At 43.5% G+C, this 27,730-nt stretch overlaps 1 protein-coding gene across 2 annotated transcripts in view; it reads right to left on the bottom strand.

Moving 5' to 3' along the window:
• The window catches only part of ccdc186 (coiled-coil domain-containing protein 186), a 103,913-nt gene extending 92,806 nt beyond the window's left edge, over positions 1–11,107 (bottom strand). For both annotated transcript variants that reach the window (XM_039010355.1, XM_039010356.1), the window contains exons 1-2: positions 10,795–11,107; positions 224–1,142 (exon numbers count right to left, since the gene is read on the bottom strand). In XM_039010355.1, coding sequence (XP_038866283.1) covers positions 224–1,122 — 899 coding nt within the window. In that variant the 5' untranslated portion in view covers positions 1,123–1,142; positions 10,795–11,107. The remainder of the gene's footprint in view (positions 1–223; positions 1,143–10,794) is intronic.
• Positions 11,108–27,730: the final 16,623 nt, after the last annotated feature.

The raw sequence follows: 27,730 nt of genomic DNA, 5'->3' as shown, positions 1-27,730 counted from the left end.
TTGGGTTATAAAACTACGTCCTGTCCCTTTGTTCTGTAGAGAGAATCACTGAGGACAGGGGAGAATGAACATCTACCTCTCAGTATAACATCTATGATTTGTCCCCTTTGAATAAACCCATTTTTCTCCCCCTGATTTGCTTTGGGGTCTGTGTTATTGAAGAGTAACATAAACTGCTAACAAACTTCATGACTTTGTTACACATCCCCATGGTATTTATTACCTTTTGATGGCCTTTTCCTGCTGCACATACTTGTACTGGATGCACTTCTCGAAAACCATTGGGGAGCCGTCCTGGTCAGACTGCATGCCATTTACATGGGATCCACCCTTGCGCCCCCCTCCCCCTCTCTCGGGCAGCTGGCAGGAGAACAACTCCTGCTCCAGCTCATCCAATAGGGACTCCTGGGAGACCGACCGCTGGATCTGAGTCATGAGCTTGCGGCTGCAGTCCGTGTCGTAGGGGCTGGGCGAAGAGTTGGTGTTCGTGCGGGCCATCGTTCGTGGACTGGAAAATCCAGGGTCTGCAAGGGCAGAGCTGGGTGTGGAGGGCGTGGCTGGGCTATTGGTGACTACTGAACCTTGAATGACGTTTTCCTTTGTGGGGGAGGGTTCCACGGAGCATTTGAGGAGGCCATCGACAACAGCTGGTTGAGATTCTGCGTCTCTGTTCGGAATAGAGGTTGAGCAGTCACCCACTCCAACTAGAATAGCGGGTGGAGATTCCACTGCCTTGCCCAGAAGCGACGACAAGCTTTCTATCGTCACCTCCAAAACCGTGTTGGTGCTTTCCATTACCTCATCCAAGACCGAGAATGGACGTTCAGTTGTCCCATCTACAAGAGTTATTGCGTCTTCCATTGAGGCTGTCCCAATGTCACAGCTAATGTCCACATTGACAGACTCCTCTCCACCCTCTTGCTGGCACTTTTTCTTCTTCTTGTGTTGTATCCCATCTCCCTCCAGACTCTCCTGTTCAACGTCATTCCCCCTTTCTGCACAGACCTCATTTTCCTCCATCGTTGTGTCACTCCTGTTGCTCCCTGATAACCCCTTCGGCAGGGAGTTGACCTCTGACCCCTGGGTCAGGTCTGAGGCAGAGGCTGGGTCAGACTGCTCCATGGTTTTCCTCAGCTTCACACCTGACAGACAGAGACAGAGAGGGATGATGGGTAGAGAGAGATGAATGGGAATGAAAGTCTGACATCACTAACTAAGTTATATGAAACACTTCCAGCATAAATTGCACATATAGCCTAGGCCTAGAGGATACTAGAGGTCGACCGATTAATCGGGGCCGATTTCGAGTTTTCATAACAATCGGAAATCGGTATTTTTGGGCACCGATTTGCCGATATATATATATATTTTTTAACACCTTTATTTAACTAGGCAAGTCAGTTAAGAACACATTCTTATTTTCAATGACGGCCTAGGAACGAGGCAGAACGACAGATTTTTAACCTTGTCAGCTCGGGGTTCCAATCTTGCAACCTTACAGTTAACTAGTCCAATGCTCTAACACCTGATTACATTGCACTCCACGAGGAGCCTGCCTGTCACGCGAATGCAGTAAGCTAAGGTAAGTTGCTAGCTAGCATTAAATTTATCTTATAAAAAACAATCAATCAATGACTGTCATTGCTCCAATGTGTACTTAACCATAAACATCAATGCCTTTCTTAAAATCAATACACAAATATATATTTTTAAACCTGCATATTTAGCTAAAATAAATCCAGGTTAGCAGGCAATATTAACCAGGTGAAATTGTGTCATTTCTCTTGCGTTCATTGCACGCAGAGTCAGGGTATATGCAACAGTTTGGGCCGCCTGGCTCTTTGCGAACTAATTTGCCAGAATTTTACGTAATTATGACATAACATTGAAGGTTGTGCAATGTAACAGGATTATTTAGACTCATGGATGCCACCCGTTAGATAAAATACGGAACGGAATAAACGTTTTGTTTTCGAGGTGATAGTTTCCGGATTAGTCAAAGGTATATGGTTTAGAGAGAAATAGTCGACGCGTTATAATTCCTGCAATAACTTGCGGCTGAACTTGAAAGGGGTTCCTTCGTTATTTTACCGTTCATGTCTTCCATAGAGAATGTCTTGATCTACTTCAAATAAGTTCTGTGTTTCGTGCAGGCTTAAACCGCCTCGACGTTTTGATACCCGTGTAAATCTCACTAGGATAAGGTAACGTTTGTCAACATATTTTCATAAATCCACTCTACAAAAAAAATGATCTTCGCTTATATTTAGCCAATATTGATCAGAGTTACATTGTCCTATGGATATCTACACAGTTATAAAATTGGCGTAAGCCTACACGAAACACAGACCTTATTTTAAGTGAATCTAAAAATATCCTATGGAATAAATGAAGGAACCGCTTTTCAGATTTTGCTAGAAGGTGTCATGGGAATTATGACTCGCACTTTGGTTGTCAATTCTTACCATGCCCATTATTAAAATAGGATTTCCTGCATATAGAAATTACAGTTTTTGTTTTCAACATTCTTCACAGGTAACTTAAACTCTATTTTTATTCAAACAGTTGAGAGTATTTGTCTCCTAAGCAGACTCTTCAGTATCATTGTCACTTCAGAGCTGTGTGTGTGTGTGTGTGTATTTATGTATTATATTAAGTTAAAATAAGTGTTCATTGTTCATTCAGTATTGTTGCAATTGTCATTATTACAAAAATGTTTTTTTTTTTCTTTTTTTTTATTTATAAATCGGCCGATTAATCGTTATCGGCTTTTTTTGTCCTCCAATAATCGGTATCGGCGTTGAAAAATCATAATCGGTCGACCTCTAGAGGATACCCTTTGGAATTTGACAGGGCAGGAGGTAGGCTAATAGTTTTAATGGGACTTTTGCTTTAAATGGGACTAACACCACTTCCTTTTACAGTAACAGACAGCGATAATGATGCCACTTTAATTTCCTTCTTACCATTAACCCAGCTGGGCAAATCAGGGGTTCTACACTAACTTTTTCCACAGCACATGATTTGGTCACACCATTTTAAAAATAAATACAAATACAATTGATAATGACTTGGCCTGTGTCCCATAATGTGCCTGCACTCCATACAGAACCTGATGTGCCTGCATTCCATACAGAACCTGATGTGCCTGCATTCCATACATAGCTAGCTAGCTAACGTCAACAGGTTAATGTCAACACACCATAGTCATGGGTCCACAAAATCAATCGAATGGTACTCTACTCATGACAAAAAAATCTGATTTGACATTGTAGTGGCTATCGCTGTTTTGGTTGTTTGTTTTTTGCTTAGTGACATTGCGAATATAATATTTTTGGTATTGCCACAACAATGCCAGAGTGCTGGGAGCTAACCAACCATGTTCAATGTTAACTAGCTAACATTAGGCTCTAACTAGAACAGCAAACGGCTCTGGGAAACAAATAATAATGTCAGCTATCAGCTAGCTAGCTAACAGTACACTTTAGCTTGATGGGAAACCACTTTCTGTCAAAATTAGAAAACGTGTAATATCTGAAAATGTAGCTAGCTAACGCAGGACTATCTTAACCGTATACATCATCATGCATGATGGACGTGTCTCCCTGTCACGGATGCCATGCCATGGTCGCCCTTAGTTTGAAGATGTAATCCGGAGACAGGTGTTTTCTCCATCTCTTTTGCCATCATACTGAAATTCCACTGATTTCAAAACTTGATTCTCCAGAAAGTAGAAAGCAACACTTATGCAGCTTCACTACAAAATACTTTTTTTTTTTTTAAAGCCGCGTTCGACAGGATTACCAACACAGACTGACAAACTCAAATAGACAAAAGCCATCTACGGCTGACCAATCCGAACTCCTCTCTCAGCATCTCTCGGCACTCATTATCTCAGCCAATCATGGCTAGTGGGAAGGTTGCTGACTTTTTCTGTGGCTAAACCAACAAGGCTCGTAATTTATCAATTTTATTCGTATTTAAGGCACTTGAAAGTTCACATGTTCCAGAAGGCATTTCTACAAAAAACTGCATTTTGATTAAAAAAATATGTTTTTACGTTCAAACGGCTCTCCATGGAAGTCGTGACTTGCGACATACGCCTAGTTTCCTGAATCGGGTCACATATAGGCCCTACACACACCGCACACAGCAGGGCTTGACATTCAGGTAAATTTGCCAGTGGCACACCGGGCCAGTGCCAAAAGAAAGCTACTGGCACAAATGACAAAAAAAATACTGACACGGGTCAAGATGACAGGAAAGCCAATAATGCATTCATCATTTCAATAGCAGGTGATTTTGTCTTTCATTTGAGGGCTGAGAAAGTAGCCTATACAGGGTTCATACAGTCATTTGCAAGTCAAATTCACGCACTTACAATATATTCTTTAAAGCACTTAACCCTACAACCGATGGGTGTCAAACTAATGAGCAGTCATTCTGACTGCAACATTATAACAGTGTAATTAAAATATTTCAAATATGCTATAGCAAAAACAATAATTTGGTTGCGTTTATGAAGGCCTTGAGTAACAGAATACGATTTGTATGTTATTTCCAATAACACAACAGCATTTATTAGTTTATGTTACTGTAGGCTTTATGAGGGGAAAAAATTAAAGTGTTCAATCAAGGTTATTATTCATGGAGTGCCTTTGTTACAACTATGAAACAGAAAGCATGTGTTGGAAGATGGTAACAACTTATTTTTAATAACGACAAAATAACATTTTAAAAAACCAACCACGGTCAAAATACGGGCAGTCAAATGATGAAAACATCAGCAGCTTAAACATTATTATAAGCACTAAGTGGCCTTGATAAATAGTGAAACTCAACCCAAAATAAATAATGGCATTATAATGAATATACAGTACCAGTCAAAAACTAAACACACCTACTAATTAAAGGGTTTTTCTTTATTTGTACTATTTTCTACATTGTAGAATAATAGTGAAGACATCAAAACTATGAAATAACACGTGACCCGATTCAGGAAACTAGGCTTATGAAACGTAAATTAAATTTTTATCAAAATGTTTTTGGGGGCAGAAATACCTTCTCGAACATGTGACCTTTCATGTGCCTTAATAACAAACTTGTATGCAATCTGAAAATACAAATACATTGTAAAATTACGAGCCTAGTTGGTTAAACCACAGAAAAAGACAACAATCTTCCCGCTAGCCATGATTGGCTCAGATAATGAGTGGGCTGGACATGCCGAGGGATGAGTTTGGATTGGTCTGCCATTTAGCACGCTTCTGTCTATTTGAGCTGGTCAGTATGTATAATTAATCCGGTCTAACGCAACTTTTTTTTAAATGTATTGCGTAGTAAAAAAATAAAATAAAAAGACTCCACTATGCAAGTATCCATTTCAATAGAATGTCACTGCAACAACTGTTTCAGAGCACTCTTGTCTGAGTATGCCAGAGTACAGAATAACTGATGAATTTAAGAACACTCAACACCAGTTGAATATTGTGTGTGTCAGTAAACGTCGGCAAAAAAGCATAATTAAATTGTTGCGGGAATGTTAGCTAACTAACATTGAACCTATTTGGTTAACTTTAGCTAGCTATGACAATCAGTTTGTATTGCTAGTACTCTATGGATTAGGATTATGGTTCATTGTTCAGCTAGCATGTCTAAACGAAAGACTCCACTTCGCCAGATGATTACATGACCCATCAAATTAGCCAGGTGTGTATGACGGTGATTACAGCGATCTGGAATGTCTTTCAGCATCCGTAGAACACGCCGGACTCTCCTTCACAAATCATACAAGGAGAATGGTCTAATGCCTCCCATCAAACAACTAAACTCAGCAACAAAAGAAACGTCCCTTTTCAGGACCCTGTCTTTCAAAGATAATTTGTAAAAATCCTAATACCTTCACAAATCATTGTAAAGGTTTTAAACACTGTTTATGGTTCATTGAACAAGCATGGGAAACAATTAATTAACATGCACCTGTGGAACGGTCATTAAGACACAAACAGCTTACAGATGGTAGGCAATTAAAAGGTCACAGTTATGAAAACTTAGGACACCAAAGAGGCCTTTCTACTGACTCTGAAAAACACCAAAAGAAAGATGAGGACTGCAGATGTGGCCAGGGCAATAAATTGCCATGTCCGTATTGTGAGACGCCTAAGACAGAGCTACAGGGAGACAGGACGGAAGCTGATCGTCCTCGCAGTGGCAGACCACATATAACAAACACCTGCACAGGATCGGTACATCCGAAATTCACACCTGCAGGACGGGTACAGGATGGCAACAACAACTGCCCGAGTTACACCAGGAATGGTCAGATTCGCGTTTATCGTCGAAGGAATGAACGTTACACCGAGGCCTGTACTCTGGAGCGGGATCGATTTGGAGGTGGAGGGTCCGTCATGGTCTGGGGCGGTGTGTCACAGCATCATCGGACTGAGCTTGTTGTCATTGCAGGCAATCTCAACACTGTGCGTTACAGGGAAGACATCCTCCTCCCTCATGTGGTATCCTTCCTGCAGGCTCATCCTGACGTGAATCTCCAGCATGACAATGCCACCAGCCATACTGCTCATTCTGTGCGTGATTTCCTGCAAGACAGGAATGTCAGTGTTCTGCCATGGCCAGCGAAGAGCCCGGATCTCAATCACATTGAGCACATCTGGGACCTGTTGGATCGGAGGGTGAGGACTAGGGCCATTCCACCCAGAAATGTCCGGGAACTTGCAGGTGCATTAGTGGGAACTTGCAGGTACATCTCACTACAAGAACTGGAAAATCTGGTGCAGTCCATGAGGAGGACATGTACTGCAGTATTTAATGCAGCTGGTGGCCACACCAGATAGTGACTGTTACTTTTGACCTTTGTTCAGGGAGACATTCAATTTCTGTTAGTCACATGTCTTTGGAACTTGTTCACTTTATGTCTCAGTTGTTGAATCTTGTTATGTTCAAATAGTTTGCTGACAGTAAACGCAGTTGACAGTGAGAGGATAATTCTTTTTTTGCTGAGTTTATATATTAGATAATGCAATAATGTTACCAGGACGCCACCCAGGACAAACACTTTGGTGGAAAGCTGCTGCCATCCCATGTGACAAAAGCAGCAGTGTGGCGTCTCTACAAGGAATCGATAACAACTAGGGTTGCAAAGGGTCAGAAACTTTCCGGTAAATTTTCTGAATATTTCTATTATTATATATTATTTTAGTTAAGCCCGGGAATTTGGGGAATTTTACTTAAATTCATTTTAAAAAGTTAGATTACAACATTGAACCTTTTTTGTGGAATACACAAGGCAATTCTAGGTCTTCTAGCATATTTTGGTTAACCTATCCACTATTCAAAGTAATTGCAACCCTCTGCATGCACAGTGCATTCTTCCATCACATGTGTAGTGCACTCTTCCATCACATGTACAGCTGATTCTCAAGATCTTGCACACTAATGAGATGCTATTGAGCCCACACTACTACAGTCGTGGCCAAAAGTTTTGAGAATGACACAAATATTAATTTCCATAAAGTTTGCTGCTTCAGTGTCTTTAGATATTTTTGTCAGATGTTACTATGGAATACTGAAGTATAATTACAAGTAGAGGTCGACCGATTAATCGGAATGGCCGAATAATTAGGGCCGATTTTGGACGCCGATTTTGCCGATAATATTATTATTATTAAATTTTTTTACACCTTTATTTAACTAGGCAAGTCAGTTAAGAACACATTCTTATTTTCAATGATGGCCTAGGAACGGTGGGTTAACTGCCTTGTTCAATGGCAGAACGACAGATTTTTACCTTGTCAGCTCAGGGATTCAATCTTGCAACATTACGGTTAACTAGTCCAATGCTCTAACCACCTGCCTCACGAGGAGCCCGCCTGTTACGCGAATGCAGTAAGAAGCCAAGGTAAGTTGCTAGCTAGCATTAAACTTATTTTAGAAAAAACAATCAATCAATCATAATCACTAGTTATAACTACACATGGTTGATGATATTACTAGTTTATCTAGCGTGTCCTGCGTTGGAAATAATCGATGCAATGCGCATTTGCGAAAAAGGACTGTAGTTGCTCCAACGTGTACCTAACCATAAACATCAATACCTTTCTTAAAATCAATACACAGAAGTATATATTTTTAAACCTGCATATTTAGCTAAAAGAAATCCAGGTTAGCAGGCAATATTAACCAGGTGAAATTGTGTCACTTCTCTTGCGTTCATTGCACGCAGAGTCAGGGTATATGCGACAGTTTGGGTTGCCTGGCTCATTGCGAACTAATTTGCCAGAATTTTACGTAATTATGACATAACATTGAAGGTTGTGCAATGTAACAGCAATATTTAGACTTATGGATGCCACCCGTTAGATAAAATACGGAACGGTTCCGTATTTCACTGAAAGAATAAACGTTTTGTTTTTGAGATGATAGTTTCCGGATTCGACCATATTAATTTCTGTGTGTTATTATGTTATAATTAAGTCTATGATTTGATAGAGCAGTCTGACTGAGCGATGGTAGGCACCAGCAGGCTCGTAAGCATTCATTCAAACAGCACTTTACTGCGTTTGCCAGCAGCTCTTCGCAATGCTTCAAGCATTGCACTGTTTATGACTTCAAGCCTATCAACTCCCGAGATTAGGCTGGTGTAACCGATGTGAAATGGCTAGCTAGTTAGCGGGGTGCGTGCTAATAGCGCTTCAAACGTCACTCGCTCTGAGACTTGGAGTAGTTGTTCCCCTTGCTCTGCATGGGTAACGCTGCTTCGAGGGTGGCTGTTGTCGATGTGTTCCTGGTTCGAGCCCAGGTAGCGGCGAGGAGAGGGATGGAAGCTATACTGTTACACTGGCAATACTAAAGTGCCTATAAGAACATCCAATAGTCAAAGGTATATGAAATACAAATCGTATAGAGAGAAATGGTCCTATAATTCCTATAATAACTACAACCTAAAACTTCTTACCTGGGAATATTGAAGACTCATGTTAAAAGGAACCACCAGCTTTCATATGTTCTCATGTTCTGAGCAAGGAACTTAAACGTTAGCTTTCTTACATGGCACATATTGCACTTTTACTTTCTTCTCCAACACTTTGTTTTTGCATTATTTTAACCAAATTGAACATGTTTCATTATTTATTTGTGGCTAAATTGATTTTATTGATGTATTATATTAAGTAAAAATAACTGTTCATTCAGTATTGTTGTAATTGTCATTATTACAAACAAAAAAAATAATAAAAAATTTAATCGGCCGATTAATCGGTATCGACTTTTTTTGGTCCTCCAATAAATCGGTATTGGTGTTGAAAAATCATAATCGGTCGACCTCTACTCACAACAGCACCAAAGCTAACTGGCCAACGCTGGCTAGCTATTTCCAGACAAATGAGAGAACACCTCACTCTGACCATTTTACTGACACCAGTCACATTCAACGGGTGTTGAGCACTCGTAAATTCATTATTCTGCACTCTGGTACACTCAGACGAGAGTGCCCTGAAATCAGAGTAGATAGCCAGAGCGAATTTACAAAAGCACCCGAGTGTCCAGCTAAGAATGACAGGAATAATGAAGTCAATAAACATTGGGTGGGTAGTTAGATAGTTAATATACTGGCAAGTTTGATGTATAAGTAGCCAACTAACTTTAGCTAACAACATACCGGTACATACTGCTGTAATTATACGCTATGTTGTTCGTAAGGACAGCGTAGCTAACAAATTGTCAGCCAATATAACGTGAAAGGTAAATTATTGTTAAAGTCATTAATTTATTACATTGCTCAACATTTTCTGAACATTTCTTATAATAGGTTAAAGCAATGAATGTGTCCCCTCTTGTTGTACTTCCGCTGCATATTGTCCTCCGTTTTCTTCAAATCTGAAAACGTTGTGAAGGCACGCCCATTTTCTTAAGCATTGCATTATGGGCCCTAAAAGCACGGAAAGTGTCCACTGTTGATATACTTCGTATTTTGGCGAATTTAGTACGACATCCGGGAACTTTTTGTATACTAACTATATCCATACTATGACCAATAAGCATACTATATACTCAATTTACGTCACAAACAGTATGGTTAGTATGAGTATTCTAACACAACTTAAGTATTTTGGAACCCCATGACTGAAGGTCCTCTAGAAAAGGATGTGGGCAGTGTTAATTCAAGATGGCACGAGTTCCATATAACTAGGATTCTTGTAATGACTGCCTGTGTCAAAAGTCAATAACGTAACTTAGCTACATACCCTATATAACAAGTACAACCAACGTTTGTATACAAGCCTATCTACCTTAAAAAGCTGCAGGTGGATTGACAGCTTACGTTAGCTAGCTCATATGCTGCGTTTAGAACAACTGGGAACTCGGAAACATACGAAATCATGACGTCGGTGATCTTCAGGTCGGAGAGTCGGAGCTCTAGAAATTGGCCCGAGTTGGGTTAACGTTCAAAAGATTTTCCTAGTCGGAGTTCGTTTTTTCCCCGAGTTCCCAGTTGTTTTGAATGTGGCAATATGATGCATAGCTGGTATTCTGGCTAGCGCAAGTCATATTGAATGCCATATCTATTGAATATTGATGTTGAAGTCATTTTATATCTAGTAATAATACAACGACCAATAGAAATAGCTAGCTAAAAACATCTAGCAAGTTAGCTTACGTTACCTAGCTAACGTTAGCTAACGATAGCTAGCTAAACAACGCGTTAGCTACCACTAAAATGTATTCTGTTAAGTAGACAGAAAATAAGATACATTGATAGTTTGCATTGCAAATACCCACCTTATATGATATATCCATTTTGTAAGGTTCCGATGTTACAAAAAAATCGACACTTTCCTTGACAGCTGATCCAGCTCAGCTGGTTACCCCCAACAAGTCGCTAAGGTGACAGTAGCACCAGAGACGGAAAAGATAACGAGACACCCCTCACGCTTTTCCCCCAGTTTTTTTTCTGGTTGAATGAAAGTCAATGAACTAAGTAGACCAACCCGGAAGTGACAATCGTAAAAGTCCTGAGGGAACTATTGACCACTATACTACGACCACGTGAAGGTCCTATCTTCATTAGTCCACCATCTTTGGTGACACATCAACAAATATGGCCACTGCAGGAAAGATCCTTGCTAGATTGAAGTGAACGGGAAGATGGCGGAAGTGGATGCTGAGTTCGAATTAAGCAGCGCGTCGAGTAAATTTGGTGAAGACGAATGTTGTGAATCGACAACAGAAGTAGCGAAAACTGGAACTAAAAGGAAATTGTCTAAAATTGGTTAGAGGATACGTGTCTAAATGATAATGAATCGCTTCTTGTTGCGATGCGTTTGTTGAGTAAGGATGCATATGTGGGAAACCCGTTTGAGGTGTCAAATGGTGAAGTATGGAAAAGTGGAGTCTATCAGAGTGACCAGGAGTGGTCTTATTTTGATTAACTGTATTCATGAAGAACAGAGGAAGATTGCATTGGGCAAAAGAATCTGGAAAACAGAAGTTGTGTTTTGAACTTCCGGTCCCGTGTAGCTCAGTTGGTAGAGCATGGCGCTTGCAACGCCAGGGTTGTGGGTTCGATTCCCACGGGGGGCCAGTACAAAAAAGTATGAATGTATGTACTTGTAAGTACTTGTAAGTCGCTCTGGATAAGAGCGTCTGCTAAATGACTTAAATGTAAATGTAAAATGTAAATGAACTTCGGAAGAGAGCACCCGTCCAGTGGTGTAAAAATACTTTCAAGTACTACTTAAGTCGTTTTTTGGGGTATCTGTATTTTACTTTACTATTTATATTTCTTACAACTTTTACTCCACTACATTCCTTAAGAAAATAATGTACTTTCTACTCCATACATTTTCCCTGACACCCAAAAGTACTAGTTACATTTTGAATGCTTAGCAGGACAGGAATTCATGCACTTAAACACAAACTACCTGGTCATCCCTACTGCATCTGATCTGGCGGACTGACTAAACACAAATGCTTTGTTTGTAAATTATGTCTGAGTGTTGGAGTGTGCCCCCTGGCTATCTGTAAATGTTTTGTTTTTTTAAATAAAGATTTGTGTTGTCTGGTTTGCTTAATACAAAGAATTTGAAATTATTTGTACTTTTGATACTTAAGTATATTTAAAACCAAATACATTTAGACTTTTAATCGAGTAGTAATTTACTGGGTGACAAACTTTTATTTGAGTCATTTTCTATTACGCTATCTTTACATTTCCTCAAGTATGACAATTGGGTACTTTTTTTCCACCACTGCACACGTCAAATTAGTCATCTCCGGGTTGACGACATATGTTCGGGTTGAATAACTGAAAATAATTCCTGGTGAGGTTGGTGCCCAGTGTCTGACCCGGTGAGTGAATGGAGACAAATAAGAAAGTCTGTCGGTCCTGTTGTTTTTTTTATAAAGAGCAAATACCTACACATGTGAAGTGAACAGTGTGATGAACCCATCATCGTTGCAGTGATTATTGAGTATCAAACATCTAAAGAACAATAAATACCCAGGTATTGATGGAATTACGTCAGAATTTTGCACGTTATTTTCTGAACAAGTAGCTCCCCTCAGAGAGAATTAAAAACAATGTTCTCCCGTCTACAATGAATCAGGGTTTAGTAACACTGATCCCTAAGCCTAAAAAATAAATGCTTCTCATTGATAACTGCCGTCCAATTTGTCTTCTTAGTAATGACTATAAGATATTAGCCTACCTACTTGCAAAGAGAATAAAGAAGTCCTGGATTCAATCATTGATGAAACACAGTCATATCTCTAACAATATCAGATTAGTACAAGACATAATTGATTACTCAGATCTAATATGTTATTGATGTAAACAATATGTAACAATATCTGTTGGTCCGTGGTGTGTAGTGAGGAGCAAACACACTGCACTTGACACATTTATGAAATTGCTTATTCCAGTTGTTAATAAGCATGCACCCACTAATAAAATGACTGTAAATACTGGAATTGAAAAATTGTATGGTTGAGGGATGAGGCAAAATGAATGGCAAATAAGTCTGGCTGCTCAACCGATTGGCCAACCTTTTGCAAATTGAGAAATCATCTGACTAAGCTGAGTAAAATAAGAAACTACACTATGAAACAAAGATAAATTAAATAAAGAATGCTAGTAAAAAGCTATGGAACACCTTAAATTAAGTTCTGGGAAATAAGGCAAACTCAGCTCCATCATTCATTGAATCAGATGGCTCATTCATCACAAAACCAACTGATATTTTCAACTACTTTAATGATTTTTTCATTGGCAAGATTAGCAAACTTAGGCATGACATGCCAGCAACAAATGCTGACACTACACATCCAAGTATATCAGACCAAATTATGAAAGACAAGCATTGTAATTTTAAATTCCAAAAGTTAGTGTGAAAGAGGTGAGCAAATCATTGTTGTCTATCAACAATGACAAGCCACCGGGGTCTGACAACTTAGATGGAATGTTACTGAGGATAATAGCGGACGATATTGCCACTCTTATTTGCCATATCTTCAATTTAATCCTACTAGAATGTGTGTGCCCCCAGGCTTGGAAGGAAGCAAAAGCCAATCCTCTACCTAAGAATAGTTAAGCCCCCTTTACCGGCTCAAATGGCTGACCAATCAGCCTGTTACCAACCCCTTAGTAAACTTTTGGAAAAAATGGTGTTTGAGCAGATACAATGCTATTTCACAGTAAACAAATTGACAACAAACTTTCAGCATGCTTATAGAGAAGGACATTCAACAAGCACAGCACTTACACAAATGACTGATGATTGGCTGAGAGAAATTGATGATAAAAAGATTGTGGGGGGCTGTTTTGTTAGACTTCTGTGAAGCTTTTGACATTATCGATCATAGTCTGCTGCTGGTGTCGTGGAAATATTCAGTCAATAATAATTCTCAAATAGCGGAGCATGTGCGCTCAAATAGACTTTTATTACAATATAACAAAAGCCGAGTTGATTCATGAAGCAACTCCCTTTCCAATCTTGGCACAGACTTCTTATACATTTTTTCCTCCTTACGTCATACCTATAGTAACTCCTCTTAATGACTCATCCCCTCTGGCATTTAGCCACCATTATCTTATTGCCTTGCACTAAGTTTAGTTTGGTTTCACATTAGAGCATGGAACCCAGAGCCACAGAAATAGTTCAAATAAACAGACATGTTTTCGACTAAGACAGGTGCATAAATGTAGGATCCTAGCAACAGTCTTAGGTACTTTACATAAATAACCAGACATGTCATCCTGCTAACTCCTCTGAAAGGAACACCCATGTTCTGGAAAAAACCTAAGAGGTGTAACCATAGCAACAATACATAGTAGGCCATAACACAGTTACAGGAATAACCAGTCATGTCCACACCCCTGTCACGTTCCTGACCTTATTTCCTTTGTTTAGTCTTTGTTTAGTTGGTCAGGACATGAGCTGGGTGGGTGATTCTGTAACGGCTGTCTTCCCCCTCTTCCTCTGAAGAGGTGTAACAAGGATCGGACCAATACGCAGCGTGGTAGGTATCCATGTTTTAATATAGAAAACTGAACTATGAACACCAATACAAAAACAATAAACGTGAACAAACCGTGTGGCACAAACACTGACACAGGAAACAATCACCCACAAAATACCCAAGGAACATGGCTGCCTAAATATGGTTCCCAATCAGAGACAACGATAAACACCTGCCTCTAATTGAGAACCAATCTAGGCAACCATAGACTTACATAAACACCTATAATGAACACAACCCCATAACTCTACAAAAAAAACCTAGACCAGGGGTGTCAAACTCATTCCACGGAGGGCCTAGTGTCTGCAGGTTTTTGGTTTTTCCTTTCAATAAAGCCCTAGACAACCAGGTGTGGGGAGTTCCTAACTAATTAGTGATGTTAATTCATCAATCAAGTACAAGGGAGGAGCGAAAACCCGCAGACACTCGGCCCCCCGTGGAATGAGTTTGACACCTGTGCCCTAGACAGTACAAACACCCTAGACGAGACAAAAACACACAAACCACCCTCGTCACACCCTGACCTAACCAAAATAATAAAGAGAACAAAGATAACTAAGGCCAGGGCGTGACAACCCCAGACAGGTGCATGTCTAATGGTGTCTAATGACCCAGAGCACATATAGAGTGCACCCATCTTACTAGCTCTTCTACAATTAATAATTAACACAAATGGTCTGGAAAATTCTCAATACTGGCAAAACTTGTGTTATGGTTTTACACTCCCTGCAATATTGTGAATAAAGAGTTACCTGTCTAACAGAACACAGATGGTGTTCTTTAATGGAAGCCTCTCCAACATAATCCAGGTAAAATCAGGAATTACCCAGGGCAGCTGTCTATGTAACCGATGTGAAATGGCTATCTAGTTAGCGGTGGTGCGCGCTAATAGCCTTTCAATCGATGACGTCACTTGCTCTGAGACCTTGAAGTAGTGGTTCCCCTTGCTCTGCAAGGGCCGTGGCTTTTGTGGAGCGATGGGTAACGATGCTTCGTGGGTGACTGTTGTTGATGTGTGCAGAGGGTCCCTGGTTCGCGCCCGGGTCGGGGCGAGGGGACGGACTAAAGTTAAACTGTTACATCTAGACCCATTATTTTTTCAATCTTTACTACTGACTACTGTCTATGTATGCGGATGAATCAACACTATACATGTCAGCTACTACAGTGACTGAAATGACTGCAACACTTAACAAAGAGCGGCAGTTATTTTCAAGGAAGGCAAGGAATAAGTTAGTCCTAAATATTTCTAAAACTAAAAGCATTGTATTTGGGACAAACACTCACTAAACCCCAGACCTCAACTAAATCTTGTAATAAATAATGTGGAAATTGAGAAAGTTGAGATGACTAAACTGCTTGGAGTTACCCAAAATTGTAAACTGTCATGGTCAAAACATTGATACATATTGATGCTTTGCCTTCTTAATAACACTCAACAAGGCAGCTCTTACAGGCCCTGGTTTTGTCGCACCTTGACTACTGTTCAGTAGTGTGGTCAGGTGCCACAAAAAAGGACTTCGGAAAATTGCAATTGGCTCAGAACAGGGCAGCACTGCTGGCCCTTGGATGTACACAGAGAGCTAACATTAATAATATGCATGTCAATCTCTCCTGGCTCAAAGTGGAGGAGAGATTGACTTCATCATTACTTGTATTTATGAGAGGTATTGACATGTTGAAAGCACCGAGCTGTCTGTTTAAATACTAGCACACAGGTTACTGAAAGATGAATGAGTTCGGTGGCGGTAATGCACCTAATTTATGAAAGTCCCTGTCCCGCAGGTGTGATGTTCGGATGTACCGATCCTGTGCAGGTGTTGTTACACGTGGTCTGCCACTGCGAGGACCATCAGCTGTCCGTCCTGTCTCCCTGTAGCGCTGTCTTAGGTGTCTCATAGTACGGGCATTGCAATTTATTGCCCTGGCCACATCTGCAGTCCTCATGCCTCCTTGCAGAGTGCCTAAGGTACGTTCACCCAGATGAGCAGGGACTCTGGGCATCTTTCTTTTTGTGTTTTTCAGAGTCAGTAGAAAGGCCTCTTTAGTGTCCAAAGTTTTCATAACTGCGACCTTAATTGCCTACCGTCTGTAAGCTGTTAGTGTCTTAATGATCGTTCCACAGGTGCATGTTCATTAATTGTTTATGGTTCATTGAACAAGCATGGGAAACAGTGTTGAAACCCTTTACAATGAAGATCTGTGAAGTTATTAGGATTTTTATGAATTATCTTTGAAAGACAGGGTCCTGAAAAAGGGACGTTTCTTTTTTTTGCTGAGTTTAGTATCAACAGGAACTGAAAGTATAGTTTCAACAAACAGGCATATGACTTTTGTACAGTTGACCTCTTCATGCATGTCACGTTCCTGACCTGTTTTCTGTTAGTTTTGTATGTGTTAGTTGGTCAGGACGTGAGTTTGGGTGGGCAGTCTATGTTTTCTGTTTCTATGTTGGTTTAAAGGGTGACCTGATATGGCTCTCAATTAGAGGCAGGTGGTTTTCATTTCCTCTGATTGAGAGTCATATTAAGGTATGTGTTTTCACACTGTTTGTTTGTGGGTGGTTGTCTCCTGTGTCTGTGTCTATGTACGTTGCGCCACACGGGACTGTTTTCGGTTTGTTTGTTCGGTTGTTCGGTTTATGTAGTCTGTTCCTGTTTCATGCGTTCTTCGTGTCATGTAAGTTCTTATGTTCAGGTGCGTCTACGTCGTTTGTTGTTTTGTAGTTTGTTAAAGTGTTTTCGTGTTTTTTCGTCTTTTATTTAATAAATCATGTCATATCAAGAAGCTGCATTTTGGTTCAATCCCTGCTCCTCCTCTTCGGATGAAGAGGAGGAGGAAAGCCGTTACAGAACCACCCATCAAATTACCAGAACCAAGCAGTGTGACTACGAGCAGCGACCAAACAATCAGGACTCGTGGACTTGGGAAGAAGTCTTGGAGGGAAAAGGACACTGGGCACATATTGGGGAATATCGCCGCGCTCGTGAGGAGATGGAGGCAGCGAGAGCCCAAGAGCGGTGGTATGAGGAGGCAGCAAGGAGACGTGGCTGGAAGCCGGAGAATCAAGCTCAAGACCGGAGATATGAAGGTACACGGCTAGCAAGGAAGCCCGAGAAGAAACCCCAAAAATTTCTTGGGGGGGGGGCTAAGAGGTAGTGGGCCAAGGGCAGGTAGGAGACCTGCGCCCACTTCCCAGGCTAACCGTGGAGAGCGGGAGTACGGGCAGACACCGTGTTACGCAGTAGAGCGCACGGTGTCTCCTGTACGTGTGCATAGCCCGGTGCGGGTTATTCCACCTCCCCGCACTGGTAGGGCTAGATTGAGTGTTGAGCCGGATGTCATGAAGCCGGCCCTACATATCTGGCCACCAGTACGCCTCCTCGGGCCGGCTTACATGGCACCAGCCTTACGCATGGTGTCCCCGGTTCGCCTACATAGCCCGGTGCGGGTTATTCCACCTCCCCGCACTGGTCGGGCGACGGGGAGTATTCAACCAGGTAAGGTTGGGCAGGCTCAATGCTCAAGGGAGCCAGTACGCCTGCACGGTCCGGTATTTCCGGCGCCACCTTCCCGCCCCAGCCTAGTACCACCAGTGCCTACACCACGCACCAGGCTTCCAGTGCGTTTCCAGAGCCTTGTTCCTCCTCCACGCACTCTCCCTATGGTGCGTGTCTCCAGCCCAGTGCCTCCAGTTCCGGCACCACGCACTAAGCCACCTGTGCGTCTCCAGAGCCCTGTACGCACTGTTCCTTCTCCCCGCACTCGCCCTGAGGTGCGTGCCCTCAGCCCGGTACCTCCAGTTCCGGTACCACGCACCAGGCCTATAGTGCGCTTCGAGAGGTCAGTGGGCCCTGTCCCTGCTCCCCGCACTAGCCTTGAAGTGCGTGTCTCCAGTCCGGTGCCTCCAGTTCCGGCACCACGCACCAGGCCTACAGTGCGTCTCAGCCGGCCAGAGTCTGCCGTCTGCCCAACGGCGCCTGAACTGTCCGTCTGCCAAGCGCCGCATGAACTGCCCGTCTGTATTGAGCCTTCAAAGCCGCCCGTCTGCCATGAGCCTGCAAAGCCGCCCGTCTGCCATGAGCCTACAGAGCCTTCCGCCAGACAGGAGCCGCTAGAGCCTTCCGCCAGACAGGAGCCGCTAGAGCCTTCCGCCAGACAGGAGCAGCCAAAGCCTTCCGCCAGACAGGATCAGCCAGAGCCATCCGTCTCCGCAGCGCCATCTGAGCCATCCGTCTCCGCAGCGCCATCTGAGCCATCCGTCTCCTCTGAGCCATCCGTCTCCCCAGCGCTGTCTGAGCCATCCGTCTCCCCAGCGCCGTCTGAGCCATCCGTCTCCCCAGCGCCGTCTGAGCCATCCGTCTGTCCCGAGCCATTAGAGCCGCCCGTCTGTCCCGAGCCATCAGAGCCGTTAGTCAGTCAGGAGCCGCTAGAGCCATTCGTCAGTCAGGATCTGCCAGAGCCGCCAACCAGACAGGATCTGCCAGAGCCGCCAACCAGACAGGATCTGCCAGAGCCGCCAACCAGACAGGATCTGCCAGAGCCGCCAACCAGACAGGATCTGCCAGAGCCGCCAACCAGACAGGATCTGCCAGAGCCGCCAACCAGACAGGATCTGCCAGAGCCGCCAGCGAGCCATGAGCGTCCAGAGCCGTCAGCCAGCCATGAGCGTCCAGAGCCGTCAGCCAGCCATGAGCGTCCAGAGCCGTCAGCCAGCCATGAGCGTCTAGAGCCGTCAGCTAGCCATGAGCGTCCAGAGCCGTCAGCTAGCCATGAGCGTCCAGAGCCGTCAGCCAGTCATGAGCTGCCCCTCAGCCCAGAGCTGCCATTGATCCAGAACTGTCCCTCAGTCCAGAGCTGTCTCTCTGTCCGGAGCTGCCCTTCAGTCCGGAGTTGCCCCTCTATCCTGAGCTACCTCTCTATCCTGACCTACCTCTCGGTCTTGAGCTATCTCTCTATCCCGGTGCTACCCCTTGTCCTGGTGCTGCCCCTTATCTTAAGGTTAACATTTAAATTAAGTGGGTGTAAGATGAGGGTGGTCATTCTAAGGGGGAGACGTAAGCTGGGATTGACTATGGTGGGGTGGGGACCTCGCCCAGAGCCTGAGCCACCACCGTGGTCAGATGCCCACCCAGACCCTCCCCTAGACTTTGTGCTGGTGCGCCCGGAGTTCGCACCTTGAGGGGGGGGTTATGTCACGTTCCTGACCTGTTTTCTGTTAGTTTTTTTCTGTTAATTTATGAAAGTCCCTGTCCCGCAGGTGTGATGTTCGGATGTACCGATCCTGTGCAGGTGTTGTTACACGTGGTCTGCCACTGCGAGGACCATCAGCTGTCCGTCCTGTCTCCCTGTAGCGCTGTCTTAGGTGTCTCATAGTACGGGCATTGCAATTTATTGCCCTGGCCACATCTGCAGTCCTCATGCCTCCTTGCAGAGTGCCTAAGGTACGTTCACCCAGATGAGCAGGGACTCTGGGCATCTTTCTTTTTGTGTTTTTCAGAGTCAGTAGAAAGGCCTCTTTAGTGTCCAAAGTTTTCATAACTGCGACCTTAATTGCCTACCGTCTGTAAGCTGTTAGTGTCTTAATGATCGTTCCACAGGTGCATGTTCATTAATTGTTTATGGTTCATTGAACAAGCATGGGAAACAGTGTTGAAACCCTTTACAATGAAGATCTGTGAAGTTATTAGGATTTTTATGAATTATCTTTGAAAGACAGGGTCCTGAAAAAGGGACGTTTCTTTTTTTTGCTGAGTTTAGTATCAACAGGAACTGAAAGTATAGTTTCAACAAACAGGCATATGACTTTTGTACAGTTGACCTCTTCATGCATGTCACGTTCCTGACCTGTTTTCTGTTAGTTTTGTATGTGTTAGTTGGTCAGGACGTGAGTTTGGGTGGGCAGTCTATGTTTTCTGTTTCTATGTTGGTTTAAAGGGTGACCTGATATGGCTCTCAATTAGAGGCAGGTGGTTTTCATTTCCTCTGATTGAGAGTCATATTAAGGTATGTGTTTTCACACTGTTTGTTTGTGGGTGGTTGTCTCCTGTGTCTGTGTCTATGTACGTTGCGCCACACGGGACTGTTTTCGGTTTGTTTGTTCGGTTGTTCGGTTTATGTAGTCTGTTCCTGTTTCATGCGTTCTTCGTGTCATGTAAGTTCTTATGTTCAGGTGCGTCTACGTCGTTTGTTGTTTTGTAGTTTGTTAAAGTGTTTTCGTGTTTTTTCGTCTTTTATTTAATAAATCATGTCATATCAAGAAGCTGCATTTTGGTTCAATCCCTGCTCCTCCTCTTCGGATGAAGAGGAGGAGGAAAGCCGTTACAATGCACTTATCAGTCTACCACTGATTCTTAATCTCAAACTAATGCAAAACATTAATCATTGTACTTTTGTAATTACAGGTGTTCCTATAATGTACAGCTATTATAAAATTCCTTTCAGCTTATTTTCTTACTGCCAACTCGTGATAGAAATGCTGTTTTTTATTTGTATCAATTTGTGTGAATGTATATAGTGATTTTTCTAATACATTTTCTCCTTTCTGTATCTGTTACAGTTTTACAAACAAAATATATTCTACTAAAGATTCTTAACGGCACCAGTGTCTCCCTGATTCTTTATTGGAAGAGTGTAAGCTGTCTGCCAAGCTTTGTAGCTTACACATTGTGAGGGCAGAACACAACGTTTATTAATAGTATGACTATCTGTAGAGCATCTACAGATGAAAAATCCGGACTATCCAAATAAATGTGACCCAGTGTATCGATGAAAATCATTTTATGAATTGAATATACACTTAACCCATTCCAGCAGTGCATTGTAAACTACACCATAGCTTTCAATTGTGGCTCGTTCCATTGTGCTACATGATTTCTCCATATAGGCGAATGGCTCGTTCCGTTTCAAGCCAATCGGCTAATAGATTTTAGTACCCTATCATAATAATACAAATCATACCAACCTTTAAAGGTTTTATTTACAACCTCTGGGGTATCTCGTGTTGGGCTAAGTGGTATAGGACAGTCTGACATTAAATATAACCCCTAACTTGAGTTCACTGTCGGCAGCCATTTCCAGTGTGAAATGCTCAGTCTGAAGCCAATCGGCTATGGGTTTCAGAGCCCTATCATAATAATACAAATCATACCAACCTTTAAAGGTTTTATTTACCACCTCTGGGCTATAATGTTTTGGGCTAAGTGGTATAGAACAGTCTGACCCATATGATGTGGATCATTGTCATGTTATTTGATATACCGTATACACTTCAGTAAAAATGAACACCATGGTTGCAATAAAACTTTAAAAAGGTAGTTTATAAATGTGAAGAATGTGTTTGTTTTGGTTCCACGCCGGTAAGTTAATCAACCTTATGTAAATTAGACACGAGGATTTTCCTTTGAATAACTGGTCAGGGCATAGCACTTTCCATTCCGCTTCAGACAACTTTGATGTAAGGGTTGTAGTGACAACTTCTCTCCGTCACGCCCAACCAGTGCAGTTCAGTATTGCTTATCCAATGTTCACTAGATCTATCAATGTAATTACACCCAACACAATGTTGAGTAACAAATCATTGTGGCTAAGTAATAATGAAGTTCATTGCAACTGCAAGGATGACTGTGTATGTCTGGAAGAAAATAAATACAGAGTAATAAATTGTGAGGTATTACAGTATGTTCTTCATAATCAAAGACAAAATATAGGTTGACTTGTTGGCTACATTCACAGTACATTTGGAAAAAATACCGTCAAACAGATGTGTTTTTAATATAGTGTCTGCACTGAAACACCTCATCCATTACGTAGTGTGGTAAATGAGTTTCCACACATTTACCCCATATCTAATTCTGAACTGACTTTCTACGCCAGCAAAGATTCTGGTCATTGACTACAATTACTCTTTTACTCTTTTATCATGCAGTACACATTTGCTGTGCAAAGTCAGGTGCAGTGCACTGTTGTTTATCTGGAATTGAGTATTGAACTAAGCCAAGCATCCTTCATAACATCCAAAACATACACACTGTAACTACATAACATACAATTACACTGAGTTTATAAAACATTAAGAACACTCTCCTAATATTGAGTTGCACCCCCGCCTCCCCTTTTGCCTTCAGAACAGCCTCAATTTGTCAGGGCATGGTGTCGAAATCGTGTCGAAAGCATTCCACAGGGATGCTGGCCCATGTTGACTCAAAGACTTCTCATAATTGGCCGGATGTCCTTTGGGTGGTGGACCATTCTTGATACATACAGGAAACTGTTGAGCGTGAAAAACCCAGCAGCGTTGCAGTTCCTGACAAAAACCAGTGCGCCTGGCACCTACTACCATACCCCATTTAAAGGCACTTAAATAATTTGTCTTGTCCATTCACCCTCTGAATGGCACACATACACAATCCCTGTCTCAATTGTCTCAAGGCTTAGAAATACTTCTTTAACCTGTCTCCTCCCCTTCATCTACACCACAGGTGTCAAACTCATTCCACGGGGGGCCGAGTGTCTGCGGGTTTTCGCTCCTCCCTTGTACTTGATTGATGAATTAACATCACTAATTAGTTAGGAACTCCCCACACCTGGTTGTCTAGGGCTTTATTGAAAGGAAAAACCAAAAACCTGCAGACACTAGGCCCTCCGTGGAATGAGTTTGACACCCCTGATCTACACTGATTGAAGTGGATTTAACAAGTGACATCAATCATGGATCATAGCTTTCACCTGGATTCACCTGGTCATTCTATGTCGTGGAAAGAGCAGGTGTCCTTAATGTTTATTATATTCTGTGTACATGCATATATTATTACCAACCTCCAGGGAATTAGACACAGGTCCTGGTGCAGCCCAACCTTCAGCTCCAGCCTCAGCCCAACCTCCTGCATCAGCCCAACCTCCTGCCTCAGCCCAACCTCCACCCTCAGCCCAACCTCCTGCCACAGCCCAACCTCCTGCCTCAGCCCAACCTTCAGCTCCAGCCTCAGCCCAACCTCCACCCTCAGCCCAACCTCCTGCCTCAGCCCAACCTCCTGCCTCAGCCCAACCTCCTGCCTCAGCCCAACCTCCACCCTCAGCCCAACCTCCTGCCTCAGCCCAACCTCCTGCCTCAGCCCAACCTCCTGCCTCAGCCCAACCTCCACCCTCAGCCCAACCTCCTGCCACAGCCCAACCTCCTGCATCAGCCCAACCTTCAGCTCCAGCCTCAGCCCAACCTCCACCCTCAGCCCAACCTCCACCCTCAGCCCAACCTCCTGCCTCAGCCCAACCTCCTGCCTCAGCCCAACCTCCAACCTCCACCCTCAGCCCAACCTCCACCCTCAGCCCAACCTCCACCCTCAGCCCAACCTCCTGCCTCAGCCCAACCTCCTGCCTCAGCCCAACCTTCAGCTCCTGCCACAGCCCAACCTCCTGCCACAGCCCAACCTCCTGCCTCAGCCCAACCTCCTGCCTCAGCCCAACCTCCTGCCTCAGCCCAACCTCCACCCTCAGCTCAACCTCCACCCTCAGCCCAACCTCCACCCTCAGCCCAACCTCCACCCTCAGCCCAACCTCCTGCCTCAGCCCAACCTCCTGCCTCAGCCCAACCTTCAGCTCCTGCCACAGCCCAACCTCCTGCCACAGCCCAACCTCCTGCCTCAGCCCAACCTCCTGCCACAGCCCAACCTCCTGCCTCAGCCCAACCTCCTGCCTCAGCCCAACCTCCAGCTCCAACCTCAGCCCAACCTCCAGCTCCATCCTCAGCCCAACCTCCACCTCCATCCTCACCCCAACCTCCTGCCTCAGCCCAACCTCCAGCTCCATCCTCAGCCCAACCTCCACCTCCACCCTCACCCCAACCTCCTGCCTCAGCCCAACCTTCAGTTTCAGCCTCAGCCCAACCTCCATCCTCAGCCCAACCTCCAGCTCCATCCTCAGCCCAACCTCCAGCTCCAGCCTCAGCCCAACCTCCAGCTCCAACCTCAGCCCAACCTCCAGCTCCAACCTCAGCCCAACCTCCAGCTCCAACCTCAGCCCAACCTCCAGCTCCAACCTCAGCCCAACCTCCAGCTCCATCCTCAGCCCAACCTCCAGCCTCAGCCCAACCTCCTGCCACAGCCCAACCTCCTGCCTCAGCCCAACCTCCTGCCTCAGCCCAACCTTCAGCTCCAGCCTCAGCCCAACCTCCATCCTCAGCCCAACCTCCAGCTCCTGCCTCAGCCCAACCTCCTGCCTCAGCCCAACCTCCTGCCTCAGCCCAACCTTCAGCTCCAGCCTCAGCCCAACCTCCATCCTCAGCCCAACCTCCAGCTCCTGCCTCAGCCCAACCTCCTGCCTCAGCCCAACCTCCTGCCTCAGCCCAACCTTCAGCTCCAGCCTCAGCCCAACCTCCATCCTCAGCCCAACCTCCAGCTCCTGCCTCAGCCCAACCTCCTGCCTCAGCCCAACCTCCAGCTCCAGCCTCAGCCCAACCTAATGTCTGTTTTTTTTCATGTACTTTTGCTGTTCTATATTATTTTGTCTCTTGGAATTCAAGAGTCAATGCAATTCACACTGGGCCTTAAAATGTTCTACTTGTCTACTAATAAATTCAAACTAATTAATTTTTTTGCCTATCATGCTGTACCAAAATAAATGACCACCAACTCTGTTCGTGTGGCAATAAAGAGTCTTGCTGTGACCGGTGTAACAGAACAATCTAAAGACACTACACACAGATGAGATGGGAGACCACGACCAGTCCGCCACATTATTCCTTTTGATCTGGGTCGGCCATCGGTCAACGACCAATGCACGAGACTACTCTCTACACAAAAATTTAACTGAAACTATAGAAGAACAAATGAGTCGTCGTGGGGCAGTGTGCCCACAAAAGCCTGGGACTTGGTTGGAGGCAGTACAGGCTTGTATTCAATAGGCACCAAACAGAATGAAAATGGACTGAAACTGCAAGGGACTAACTGAACTTGGACTATAAGAAATGCTTATTTTTAGTTTTCCATTGAAAAGGGGAATTCTGCTATGGTCCGCACCAATAAATACAACCTAGTACTCACATAGGTTACAACAGATCTACCTAACTCTCCTCCTGGAGATCTACCATCCTGTGGGTATTCAGTACAACCCTAACCTAACATACCTTATTCAGCTAGTTGAGGATCATGTTCCAGGCCCTGACCAAATTGCAGATAATGCATTGCATCAACCAATAGTTGCATAGCACGTCATTTGCATGTCACGTCATCAACTGCGCAGATTGCTATACCGCTCCGCTAAATCATATGGGTGCCATTCCTGCCTGACTACATTGCAAACGCCTGTCAGATCTCACAAAGCTTGGATGGGGGTTTAACATATCAGCTAACCACATCATATGATATAGGAATGTAATGCCCGACAGTAGATGACATGGAGCACAACCATCGGTTGATACAATGCAACGTCTTCAAGGTAATCAGGCAGGAACACCACCAGTATGTGGTTATATGTTAAACACTAGCCTCGCGTGGCCATCCTTCCAAATCTTGTTTTGGAAGTCTGGAGAAATTCAGTATAAGATTCTGGGTTTGAATGGGAGTGTAGGTTTTTGTTCAAACCCTTATCTAGCGCTCCTAACTAACTGGTTGATAAATTGAATCACGTTAGTTATTACTGGGTTTGGAGCGAAAACCTACAGGGTGGTAGCTCCAGGAACAGAGTTGATCAGCCCTGCAATAGTGATTTGGGATTTGTAAAAAAAAAAAATCTATAAAAGTAGAGGCCAATAAATCATCAAATAATCTAAACAAATTATGCTAATCTGTTAGTATCCGTTATGAAGCAATGAAGACCCCTGGAACGCACCCGTGTAGACCAGCGACGCGCCCGCGGGCTTGCAAAGCAACCGTGCGTAGCCTTGCAATGAACGCACCTGTGTAGACCTGCATCCTGGAACGGGCCCGATGGCTAGCAACGCGACCACGGGCTAGCAATGTCAGTAAAGCTAGCCATCTGTGCCAATGCAATGCTCACTTATTATTGATCAATTACCATGTTGCTTCCTATGGCGGGCAAGGGAGGTCTGGGTTTCGGCATGCTGGAAATGTGATCTCGCGTTATTGTGTCATTGTTAGTACGGTACATCTACACCAAGATATGAAACGTTGATTTGAACCTTCTGACAAACTAGTGGGTCAGGCGGCGCCCCACTGTCTGATTCATATCGCTTGATTTCTAATAATAGTTGACAATTATATCGACTGATTGCAATTGTATCGCGTGCACCGAGGTGCAACCTATGAATATGCTTTAAACAAAACACAAGTATGCATTTTGGAACATAAGCAATATTTCCTCAGTTTGCCACTTGAAATTACAATTTGGAGGGTCGTTCTAGTGAAACTTCTCAGTCAGACGAACTTCCGATAACTCCGACAGAACGACCCAAATATCTCACCTGGACAGGTTAAATAAAGGACACATTTGAAAAACGAACACCATTAATTTGTCTACCCTACTGCCTCTTTAATTAACAAAAGGCCTCGAGAGTGCATAGATGATCTAAATAGCATCATCAAAGTATATACCAAACCAATAAATATATTTTTGGTATATAGACAAACAATAGCAACTTGGCACGCGCAAAATCTGGAGCGCAGCGCGTGGACATTGTCTTGTCCACCGCATGGGTGGATATCAGAAACGGAAAGGCACAACACCACGTGTGACAGCGAAAGACAGGTACATTCAAATTTATCACGAAATGACATAAGAAAGAATTATGTTTTCATTGGAAAAATTCACGTATTTCAAGTTAACACTATAAATGGCTTATATTTCAATTAGTATTTATGCAGCCTTTGGGTTTAGCTACAAAATAATCGGCTAGCGTCTCGCTGATTTAGCCAGTTCATTTCGTTTCAAGTTAACGTTACAGGAGATGGCTAAACAGTTAATTTACTAGCAAGTTAACTAGTGATTAGATAGGTAACGTTAGACTAATTGAAGAGTTGTCGTCCAATGATATGGTGCAAACTCAAGGTCACTTAACTAGCTAGTTATATTGGGACACATCTTGCTAGCTATATTTCGAAGGCACATTTAACTTGCCACGATGATGGAAAATAACTACGTTCACCACCAGTTGGCTAGCTAGTAGTCATTCGTCAAACAACTTGGCTAGCTACATGGTTGCTCGCAAACGAAGTGCCAAATCAATCTTGTAGTGATATGGTAATGT

This window comes from Salvelinus namaycush, chromosome 16 (assembly GCF_016432855.1).
Source record: "Salvelinus namaycush isolate Seneca chromosome 16, SaNama_1.0, whole genome shotgun sequence".
Classification (NCBI taxonomy): Eukaryota; Metazoa; Chordata; class Actinopteri; order Salmoniformes; family Salmonidae; genus Salvelinus; species Salvelinus namaycush.
Note: the sequence above shows the minus strand (reverse complement) of the source record. Positions and strands in the feature narration are given on the sequence as shown.